The sequence below is a fragment of the Atractosteus spatula genome, chromosome 4 (genome assembly GCF_055471065.1).
Source record: "Atractosteus spatula isolate fAtrSpa1 chromosome 4, fAtrSpa1.hap1, whole genome shotgun sequence".
NCBI lineage: Eukaryota > Metazoa > Chordata > Actinopteri > Semionotiformes > Lepisosteidae > Atractosteus > Atractosteus spatula.
Genome location: NC_142709.1, coordinates 3,981,521 through 3,993,580, shown reverse-complemented (window position 1 = coordinate 3,993,580; position 12,060 = coordinate 3,981,521). Strand labels below are relative to the sequence as shown.

Here is a 12,060-nt window from a genome sequence, read left to right as displayed (position 1 = left end):
TGCTAGGCACTAGAGGGCGCCACTGCCACAGACACAGGGCAGAGGGTTCTGGAGTAAAGAGCCTGCTACTGTACACAATGTACTGTAAAATTTATTTTCATTCATCACCATTCTGCATTATAGCAGAGCTCTTTAGTCCAGCACAGAGAATGTTTTAAGAAGATATGTCTAAATGAAAAGCAAGTTGCTGCTCATAATTAATAATTCCTTGAATTCCTATAGTGCTTTTCATCCCTAAGGATCACAAAGTGCTTTTCATACAGGAGAGGAGCCACATCTTGTTTAATTGCAAAACAACACTGCTGAAACAATATACATTTAGTCAAGGAGAAACATGATATTCTTATGTACTCTTTAGGGCACTAAGCTATGTAACATATCTTAGATTTTCAGGAATTGATCCTTTAGCAACAATCTTGCATGTTCTTTTGTAGTGTTACAAAATTGCAGCTACCTGCATGCTGTTTAACAGCCCCAAGCATTTAACATAACATTGTGCAGATCTACTGTAACTTTAGAGTCAGCTGGAGTGGAGTTCCCTTCAAATTTCCCTTTCAGAAAAGCAACTGTTAAAGTTAACACTACAGTTAATGGTGTAATGGAGAAGCCATTGTAAAGAGCCAGAGTGTCGCTTTTCTTTTCCTTTAAGCATGAAATAAACCTTTACCTGTTCCTTTGCAGCTTACACATGTTGACACAGCTACCTAACTAATGGAGAAGCAGTGTCTTGGGTCTATTTCTTTCATTCTTCAGCCACCCTTTGTGAAAGGGAGACTTGTATAATTGAGCAGGAGTGTAGATCTAGGACAGAAATATTGGATATTTGTTTAATGATTTTGAATTGAATAAATTAAAATATGTAGGTCCTGTAAAACAGGACTTAAATCGAGGATGTATAAATTTCTGTATGTGAAAGAATGAGTTGTATCAACCTTCCCATGGAGGGTGAGAAGGTTTCCACATGAAAGGAATAATAAACATGTCTATTTCACAACGTAAACAGACTGAGGAATAGACTGACAATGTCCAGCTCTAGACAATGATGAGTTGGACTGTTCAGTTACCTTTGGAAACCTGCTGTGTTGAGGACAGAAGGTCTGGTTGGTTACTGACAAGAACTTGCTGTTTGGAGGGAAGGAGCTGATAGTCAGACAATAAGTTGTGAGGCTGCATACTTGAAAAACACTTCAAACACCTAAAATGAGTAACAGTTACAATACCTCTGCAAATATTTACTTAATGCAAAAGTATTTTCAGTTACAGTAAATATTTCAAATGGAAATGGGTTGCGTTCAGAGTTTGGAGTGGATTTATGTCAGAATATTATAGATTATAGAGGAGCAAAGAGCATGCCTGTGTATTGTGTAACATAATGGTGTGATAAGGTGCTGCCATTGGGGAAAAAAAAGATTTACAAAGCATTGATAGCTTCTACTAGGTTTCCTGCACTTGCTCATGTTCAATCATTCCTTTAAGCAAATGCAGATCATCAACAGGAGTGAACATCAAACAGGAAAAAAAACCTCCTGCCATTTCTTGGGGCCAGTGACCAAGCAACATGGGAGGCAGGGTTTTTAAGCAAAAATATCTATGTAAATGGTGTAATTTCTTACAGCAATCTCATGGGCAAAATACCAAAACCTGGTTTCTCCGAATCTGTTTTAATAACACAATGACTTACAGTCTCCCTGCTTCCTTTTTGAACTTTCGAAAGAGACTCACCATGGTGTGTTACACAGCATACTTGGACTGGGCCTGGTTTTCTTCCAGCTCTGCTCTTAATGGCCTAATTGAGCTCATCAGTAGCTTAACTGGACCGATTTAACACTTTTCAAAGGCTGACAGCTGTTGATCATTTAAAAAGAAATCCAGAAAACTGGAATTGTGTGTGTCTGGATCATAAAGGACTACATCAACATGAACACTTTCAGTTTATTTTAGTAATGGCAATCCTTAATTAAAAAAATTATCTTTGGCACCAGCACCTGGTTTAATAAAGGATTAAGAATTAATCAGTAATTAATTTATTGGACGTTAATGACTTGTAAAGGCATGGAACACAAGTGTCAGAATGAACTTACCCCAGGAAGTAGGCAATGTAACACTTTTGCTCTCTAGAACTTTATTCCTGCCAGTCGTGTCCAGAATATTCCATACCAAAAACTTGAAGATTGTATTTTTTTTAACTGTTACTTTTATCGTGGATTGCAGTGTAGCACTACCAGTGCCAAGCAGTTTTTTTTTCTGGCCAGACTAAACTAAGGTTGTTTCCTCAAACAAAGTCCCCCTTGCTCAGAGACTGAGACTGAACAGCACGTGTGTGTTTCCAACAGAGGCTTGGGGATGATGGAGTCTAGAGTTTTTAGATGTTTTAGATGTTGCTGCTAGTGTGTGTGTGTATTCGTTTTAATTCTCGAGATGGAAGAGGCGACCGAACACGAACATTCCTTTTTGGCCTTTTGGTTTCTAATATTGAACGTGTTTTAATTTTCCCTACTGAATTGACTGACCATTCTTTCTGCAAATAAGATTTTAATTTTGCTCCCCCATCTTAAAAGCAGGTGGTAAAATTCATTGATAATGTGGATTATCATTAATCCTTAATGTGGATTTTTAAGACTTTACTTAAGACTACACTACTGATAAAAGATCCAAAATTTATACCATACAGTCTGCTTTGAAAAATCAACTTTAAGGTTTCTAAATAAAGACCTTTGTCTACCAAAAACTGGCCATCAAGAATCAAAATACTTAATAAAATCTGACGAGGAATATTGCTAAATATAATGGAGGCATTTCTGAGTGTATTTGATCTTAAAAGATCAAAATTTGCTGTTTTTTTCTGTTTTTAAATTTTCTACAAGCCACTCCGTGTGGCCAAGTTCTGTGTACAGACGGAGCAGTGACAGTGTGCTTTCTCAGACAGAAATTCCTCAGACGTCTATGAAAAGCGCACGCCGTGGTTCTTGAACAGGCAAGCCAAGGCAATTTCAGAACCCATGAAGACTTCAGGCTTAACTAATGTGAAAGCAGTTCCTGTAGGTAAACAAGTATGTCCAATGGGATCCTACTGAAATACAGGCTTATCACCTAGGTGCAATGTTTGGGTAAAATTATATACATGTAGTATAATGTGAATACAAACTTAGGGGGCCTGCAAAGTTTTGGATTGTGAATAAAACTGAAAATTGAGTACATGTTATTCCATCTTGCTGATGTGAAAATGAGTTGTCCCATTAATGTATGACATCCATGTCATCCGCCATCTTTTTTTGTATTCTGCTATGAAGTATTATATTAGGTATTATGTATTATTATTATTGATAGTAAAATACACAGGACATTCCAGTTCCGCTGCTAAAAATGTATAAACATGATGAACTGCATAACAGAATCAGTATGTTTTATCCCTGCCTGAAATTCCTGTAACCATACTGTCACATTAAAAAATAAACCGTAAGTTATTTTTTGACACCTCATCTGACTTTTCTTTGTGTAAAATTCGCCATTATTTCTTAAAATATTTATGTTTTACAATTGCTCACAGACATACATGAGTTACATCTAAATAAACAGCGTCTTAGAGATGGCATAGACATAAGCACTGTATTATTCAGCTGTCAACTTCCACAAAGTAAGTCAAACATACTCACACTTTGATGTGGCCATGTGAATTGCAATCATGTGGCTGGAGAATAAATATCCTTTTCACAGTGATGTGGAAATGGTTACCATGCTGTTCTAAAGTGAATCAAAGTCATTACATGTAGCCGTTTCTAGAAGGCACTTTTGTCATTCTGAAACAAGTGACTGCTTTCAGCTGACTGACCCTATACTTCTCCCCAGTTATTTAACACAACGAGTCACCTATTTATCAAACCACTGCAAAGTATTTCTGCCGATTGAGCAGGCTTTTATAAAGGTGGAAAGTCAGTACTGAGGTTTTCTAGTAAAGTGGTATTTAAGGTTGCATTATAATAAATTAGTTCTTTATTATTATGATATGAGCATTTATCACGTCCTGGACAGCAAACATATAGTATTAATTTGATATTAATGTATTAAACAATCTAGCATTAATAATTAATAAGTTGCTTTTCTGTAACAATATGTGTATTTTAAAGAAACAATGCAAAAACAAAATCAGTTGATCAAGAATTTGTCATCTTAAAGCAATTACGTAATGGGACGCCTGCCTTTTCATGAAAATACAAAATTAAAAAATATAGTACTAGTACCAAAAAGTGAGGAACCATTAAATACTAGACTGGAAAACAAAAAGAGTATTTCTTGCAGAAGTTTTGACTATAAAAAGTGTGCAATGAACTGTGTAGAGTGACCAAATGATATGATATTCTGATTAAAGGTGTATTACAAATGAAAGCAACAAAAATGCACAGATTTCACAGCATCTGCATAAAACCTGAAAAGTTTCAAACGGACACCAAAACAGGTCACTTCATAAGGGATATAAGGCTGAAAAAAGCATTTTAAAAGTGTTATTTGCCTCCTTCAATAGACTTCAGCTCCTGTGTTTTAGTGTTGCCATTGTTTTGAGGTTCATATTGCAAATTCTGTATAGCATGTGCAGTTTAAAAAAAATGAAAGGACATTCTACACCGCCCACGGTCACGCTGCTCCGCGGATGATGGTATGGAGTGTCGGCAGACGGATGGGACACCCGTGGGAGCGCGCCTGGGCCCTCACACGCCGGCGGGCTTGAACTCCTGAGCCAGCTGCGCCAGGGCGTCCTGCAGGCGCCGCCGCTCCTCGGGGGACGCCCTGGTGAAGGCCAGCGGGAGGTGGGTGGAGACGGCCTTGCGGTCTGTCGGGGAAGAACACAGCCGGTGAGCGCAAGGCAGGGCCTGACCGCTTCTCCCCCTGGCACTGCTCCGATGCGGGAGCGCTAACTTTCAAACCTGGTGCCACCGCTCTCCTGCTCCATCCGCAACACGCGTCCCCTCTCCCCTCCCCTCCCACCTTTCCCGACCTTTCCCGTTGACACCAATGCGAGTCTATCTTGTACTGGCCGCGGGTGGGCAGGGTGCCAAAATACTTGTCAACTTGTGTCAGTCCTTGTCCACAACCCCACAACCCTCAGCGGGGAAACAGACCAGTTTTCTGTATGTCATCCCTTCGTACCAGAGCCGACAGAGTTACGCGATTAAAAAAGCGAAGGGAAAAGGGGGGAGGGGGACAGCGGAGCGGGGACAGCACAGGCCGGGGGGCCGAGCAGAAATCACCCCCCCCACCCCCCCTCCAGCCCAGCTCCTCACCCTGGAAGAACTGCCCGCTGGGCTGCTGGACAGCCGCCGCCGACACCGCCAGCCACACCACCGTGTCGGCGCCCTGGGCCTCCGTCCGCAGCTTGTTCTTCATCTTCTCGTAGAAGTCCGGCATGGACGACCTCACCGCTGCCACACACACAGACACAGGTCAGACTCGCGTCAGCAGACACCCCACACTCCTCAGCCAAGCGCATGGTCGCGTCCGTGTTTTTAAAGGCAAAAGGTTCTTAAACGGTTAAAAGGTTCCTTTTAATTTTTTAATGGCCTGTCGGCGCCAAAATTTCAAGTTGTGCACTTTTTTTCCCCAGTGACAAAAACGTGTGCGCACTAAATTGAGTGTATGTAAAACTGTAAACATGAAATTATTTTTTGTTAATATAGTCATTCTCATAGAAGCATAGAGATCCAAAAGACCGGGACAGCGATTCGACGAACCCAGTCATAGAGACTGAGTGTCGAGTGAACATGAGCAGGGAGGTACGAGACTATGAGAGCAGAGATCTCGATGATCGAGTAGCAATAATAACGCACACGGCCAAGTTGGGCCTCTCGCAGCCAGTCTCATGTGGTCAATTTTGCATTTTTCAATTGACGACCATGTTTGTTTTATGATTTTTTTTTGGCATTTAATTTTTTGTGCACAGTTCAATTTCCTATGTCCACTGATTTCATAACCTGTGTGCAGGCGCACAGCTTAGAGGGAACATTGTTCTTAAATTTCTTTTTTTTTTTAGGAAAATTTCTAAGTTTACGTCCCACACAATCAATTGTGATTTAACTGGACGTATGGTTATTACAATTTTAACATGACCCCCTTTCGTTACCTTAAAATCTTTATTTTAACACAATATACAGCTTTCAACCCTGAAAAGGGGTCCGTTTTCAGTTCTTTTGGGCATTCTACAAAGATGTCTTCACCCCCTTATTATTGGTCGGGTTAGTGCCGGTACCTGGTGTGTCTGCCCAGCCAGGATGCATGGAGGAGAAGTGGATGTCTGTGTGCTGCTCAGACCACAGCTCTGTGAGGATCACCTGCTGCCTCTGTGACCGAGACATGGGAAGACAGGGTCGGTTATTCAGGTGTTAAGCCAAGTTGCAGTGTTGCAAGCGCAGTTAAAATATTCCCTTCTGAACAGCAGTCTTATTCCCATGTTAAAAAGGAGATGAGATGAAGCTGAGTTTCAGACAGGACACTAGCTGGGAGAGTATACACCTAGAGCAGAGAGACAGGAAGGAGCAAGGACGTCATCTTCATCAGACGTCACCACAGAACCCATGACATTCTGCTGCTCTGACCCTGGGACACACAGCTCTGGCCAAGAGAACCCTCAAGTGGGACATATATGTATATTGCAGATGTCCAGCACTACAATGTCACCATTTAACCACATTGCGGAAAGTATTTGGGTAATTCCTGGAATCTGTTAAATCAGCCTTTATCAAAAGGTATCTGAAGACAGAATAAAGCTGTCTTGCTTTAACTGCTGCATTAACTAATTTCCTTCTACACGGTGTTAAGAGTAGAATCAATTGCATATCAAAGGACAGAACTAACTTACTATGTGTAAAACCAACTTCTGCCACATATCATTAAACAGGGCAGTCATTCCAAGTGTGACATGGAGTCACACTTGTGCCTGTCCTGTACATGCTGTAAGAGCTGGGAAATCCTTGCAGTATCTGTCCTTCTGGGGGAAATTCCTGTATTTACTGAGCTCAATAAAAACCAAATCTGCAACAGACTGTGGACTGGTCTTTTTGTGAAGGGTTTCCCCACAACAACCTTAATGGTGAAAGGATAAAAAATATCACATAAAACATCCATATGCTCTCACTTTGTTCTGTGCATAGGCCATGGTCCCATCAAACTGCCCCTTCTCAAACTGCAGATCATCCACATTTAACTTCTGAACCAGCATTCCCCCTGAAGACACAGTGATCTGCAAAAGAAATGACATTTCAGTATCACATGCTACACTTCGTGAAGAAGCAACTTGACTTTTACATACTTAAACCTATTAAAACAAAACAATTTAAGTGTTCACTGGGAAAAAATAGCTTAAACATGCTAAGAAGTAGTGTATTAGATAAAAGAAAACGTAATTCCTACATTTTATTTTATCATGACATGCTCCTACGCATGAAACTACACTCAAGAGATGCCAGATAATTTTTTTTTTTACTTCACTGTTGAACAGTAGCTTGTCATGGATTTTAAAATTCTCTCTGAACAGTAGCATGGCTTAAATACCACAGTTTAGGTGCACAGCTGCACATGAGGTTGACTGTTTCTTCTTTGTGACTGAGCCACTTGGACGCACTTCTCTTCTGTGAATGTGTTCATACTAATGAACATGAAATCAGATTTCATACTGGACATTCAGAACAGACACATGTTACACACAGTCATGAACTCACCACTCTGGGGTCACTGGATGCTTTCAGGGTTGGTATCAATGCTTGGGTCAAAATATATGTTCCTAAAGAATTAACATGGTCATACAGCATATCAGTGACCTGCGGTACATACTGTATAAGAACATTAGGAATGGTTCTAAATGACGGGAGACCAATTTGCCCATCTAGTCCATTTGATCGTTAGTTTTTAATTGATCCAGTGGTCTCATCCAGCCATTTCTCGAAAGAAGCCAAGGCGTCAGCTTCAACCACATGGCTGTATCTCCTTCTTCCATATTCTCACGTACCCTATGGGTAAAGAAATGCTCCCTGTGCTCAGTTTAAATGCACTTCCATAAGGTTTCCACTTGTGGCCTCTGGCATGTGATGTACAGTATAACAAATCAATTCATAACACTTGTTTTTTTTCACAATCACTCTACAGACTTTCTAAGAAGCCCCGACATTTTAAAGTCGCCCCTGTCAGCTGCAAGCGAGCCGATGATTTAACACGTGAAAGGACTCGTTTTGTCATTCACAAGAAGGGAAGACTGAGAAGAGAAACGTTGCTGTTCTTCGAAGGAGATCACAGTCACAAGTTAAGGAGATCTCAACAACAACAAAAAAATCAGAGTGACCTAAAATGAGTAAAAAGTCGATGTCTTGTACGTGTGCATTGAAAGAGAAGTGAGTCGTGATCACATTTACTTTGTAATTCTTACCTAAAGTGTTGGTAGCAAAATTCTTCTCCAGCCCGTCCTCCGTCAGCTCTCTCTGGTTCACCATGCACCCTGCGTTGTTAACCTACAGACAAAGACTTGACTTGAGCACCTGGGGTCTCGCTCCACACAGCAGTGCGCCTCCACCTGGAGAGCCCCGGTCACCAGGGTCGAACCTGCGACCAGACAATAGCCTGCGCTCGGGCGAGTGCCTTTAGCAGGTGGGTCACCCACGACACCCCAAGCTACAGCACTTTCAAAGAAACATTAGTTCAAACTCTGTTTATTCCAATTCTGATTACACATCCTGCCATTCTTGAGAGACACATCACTCGGTCCTTACGTATGTATCTGAAAAGGGACCACACATAATGTGTTTGTGTTTTCTTAGCATTTATTCAATGATTCCAGCATGCTTTATTAAAATAGAGAGTCACGGTATATCCATAAAATAAGAGAAACAAAGATGTTTAAGAACAAAAAAAGAATTTTAAAAGATTTTATTTTGATTTGTTAAAAAAATGCACACATCTACATGCATAAGGACTCACAGCAAGAAAATCAGAAATATTTTGTGATTTCAGAATGAAATATATCCAAAGGAACAAGTAATAGGTTTATTCCTTCCTGAAAAGAGGAGAAAGAAAACACAACGTTTCGGCTGTGGGGCATTCTTCGGGCATTTGGGTGAAGAAGGCTCCACAGCCGAAACATTGCGTTTTCTTTCTTCTCTTTTCTGCATGGAAGAAAACTATTACTTGTTCCTTTGCAGCCTACGCATGCTGACGCAGCTGCCCACCTGAAATATATCCATATCATTTTACAGGAATGTACAGTATGCATGAGCAATAGCAAACAGTAAATGTACTTGACTTACCAAAACATGTAAATTGTTGTCCTTCTTGAATTGTTCTGCAAACTCCCAAACCTTTCTAGGACTGGACAGATCCAAAATGTGAACATGGATATTCTAAAAACAAACAGTAACATTGTAAATGTTCTGGTTGAATTATCTGTCATTAGGAATGGAAAATAAATACAAATGTTTCTGCTAGATCAAAATGAAAATGATCCGTCAGCCAGGGCCCATCAGTGGCTATAAACTGTAGCTTTAAACCATCTGTTACGAAAAAGTAACTGACTCCTGGAAAGGGTGCAATGTGAGAGACTTTCAGCGAGGAATTAGGAAAAAATTACTAAACATTTAATCTTATGAACTATCAAAAAAAGTTGGCAACCCAGATGCTTTTCGCATTGCAACATACTATATAAATATATATTTTATATAAATGTATGTCCTAATGTTGTGATATACACACAGGAGCTGTCACTGGACGGTATCCTCTTGCTTTTCTAGCGTATAAAACTAGCATTTTGTCATTTACTGCTGAACACTGTAGTACCACCTCATTGTTACTTTGCTTCACGATGTCTCCCTTCGCCTCTTCAGCTCTGTCCTTGTTCCGGCAGACTAGATGAACGGTCCCGCCTGTAAAACAGCAAACCCGATTACCACGCTGCCCCAGAGGAGGCCCGTAGCCCGCGTCTGAAGATCTTCCAACTGCTTTTGCCCTGGGCCAGCTTGGCTGCCAGTTGCCTTGACAACAGGGCTGCCCGTGTGGTTTTAGCTCCTGTGAGCTCGCCCACGCCTGCCGCGTGCACCAAGCCAATGCGCCACATTCCCGTTCCACTCAGGCCCCCCAGACAACACTCCGTATTAAACAGAGGCCGAGGCGGGATGTGCATTCGAAACATTTCTTTCAGGTCTGACGGTGTTCCACCAACAGTATCAAAAGAAACGAGATGTTATTCCTAGACTGTTACCAAAACGCTTCCAATCACAGGGATAACTGACTAGCCAGACTTTAACCCGCCCTCCATCCTTAAAGCATTGAGCGGGTTTGCTCTGGCACTACCCAGCAGGCCGGCTGCTGGGGAGCTGGTGAGCACTCGAATGGCAGGGTTTCTGCACGGCCCCCGAACCGCACCTCTCTTTGCGATCTCGGTTGCTGCGGCTTTTCCAATCCCACTGTTCGCCCCGGTGATCATGAAGGACCTCCCGGCCAAATTCACATCCAGGTCTGCTTGGGCAAAATGTTTTGCGGCGGCTTCGTAGCCTCCCCTGCAAACACACACGATGTCCGAAACACACTGAGCTCACAAGCAACAGACACGTGTCCCCTTCCACCCCTTCCCTGCCCTCTTCGGTCTCGAAGTCATTCACATCACATGCTTCTTTACGGCTCACAGAATGTGACAGGAATACAAAGTACAGGCAGACCAATGACCATTCTTTACCAAGAGCACCGCCAAACATGTGTCAGCTTCAATCAAAGTGAACCTGGGAAAGGGGGAATTGTAGTCTTGTGTAATTGCTTAAGCTCAACTGTAAAATCCACAAACAAGCTTTTTGAATTCAATTATCTCATTTCTCTGTCCCTGCAACACATTTCATGAGCGGAGGAGTCTATATAAACGGACCTTTTATTACTTATTACTTATGTGTACTTATATTCGTGATCTGTAGGTAAACGCCGCCATTCTGTTAGGACCTACAGGAGACCTGCTACTACAGCAAGGATTTGTGGATCTGGAGTGTGTTCTGTGAGAGGGGCATTACCAAACAGCACATGACTGACACAGTCTGCTTACCAGTTCTCTTACTTTTGCAGGATTTTTACACTGCTATGATGCGGCAATAATCTGTTTAAAATACAGGACGATCCTCATGCAATCTCTTCAGCAAGCATGGCAAGCACGTCCCACGAGCTTGAAAAGGACTTACATTAGCAATCATCATTTTCCATGCATCACACACCGTCTTTTACCACCAACAGCATACGGTAGGTTCCTTGAAGATACAGTACATCAAAATGACATAACAGAGAATACGACAGATAACTACTCACTTCGTATATTCCTGAAGTCCTTTTACGAACCAGACAGCGTTCCTATAGAATGTCATGTTTCTCTTGTCTTTCGGGGTTTTGTGTAATGAAAAGGCTGAAAGGAACTTCTTGCTCGAAGAGCACACATGCACACAGCGGCGCGCCCTCCTGCTCATATGTAACGACGCCTGGTTGAGTAACAGCGTTGCGCAAAGCGACTGGTTGTGCTGTTGGCACGTGGTGAGATGGTGTAACAGGGGTCGCCGGGAAGACTGGCGTTGCGGAAGTCGGCGCGCTTGGAATGAAACAATGTAACCTCTGCTGTTCGAAACATTCCAGATCGGTCCGCAATACAGTGGAAACGAGGACGCTTCCTTTAGGGAGATGGGTGTTATGTCACCTTTTATGCACGCTGAAAAAAAACCCCAGTAACATCGTTTTGTTATTGATTTAATCGCTGCACTTGCTCGTCATTATGTACAAAAAAGCGCAATGGTTTGAGAAGAGACCCACAATCGGAACAGTTTTAAAATACACATAAGCGCGTACACCTCAAAACCTTTTCAAATTGTAAGAATACGAAAGCTGTGCGTACTTTATAATGTACCTCACTTAACCTTTTTTTTTTGTAAGCAGCGACTTGATATTTGTCCTCTTGCGCGTACGTATTTGTATCTGTTATTGTTGTTGCAATAAAAACAACTTTACAAGTAAGAGCCAGGACGTTTGGATGGTGTTCTTTCGAGGTACTGAAGTGCTAGAAGGTTA

General features: G+C 41.8%; 1 protein-coding gene across 1 annotated transcript; it reads right to left on the bottom strand.

The window, feature by feature from the left end:
- Positions 1-3,967: 3,967 nt before the first annotated feature.
- Positions 3,968-11,484, bottom strand: dhrs12 (dehydrogenase/reductase 12). The gene is made up of 10 exons (XM_088913135.1): positions 11,314-11,484; positions 10,393-10,526; positions 9,811-9,893; positions 9,282-9,374; positions 8,408-8,489; positions 7,707-7,768; positions 7,124-7,228; positions 6,239-6,329; positions 5,277-5,414; positions 3,968-4,825 (listed from the first exon to the last, which is right to left on the bottom strand). The coding sequence occupies exons 1-10, from the start codon at positions 11,466-11,468 to the stop codon at positions 4,704-4,706; spliced, it is 1,065 nt and encodes a 354-aa protein (XP_088769261.1). The 5' UTR covers positions 11,469-11,484; the 3' UTR covers positions 3,968-4,703.
- Between the last annotated feature and the right edge of the window lie 576 nt (positions 11,485-12,060).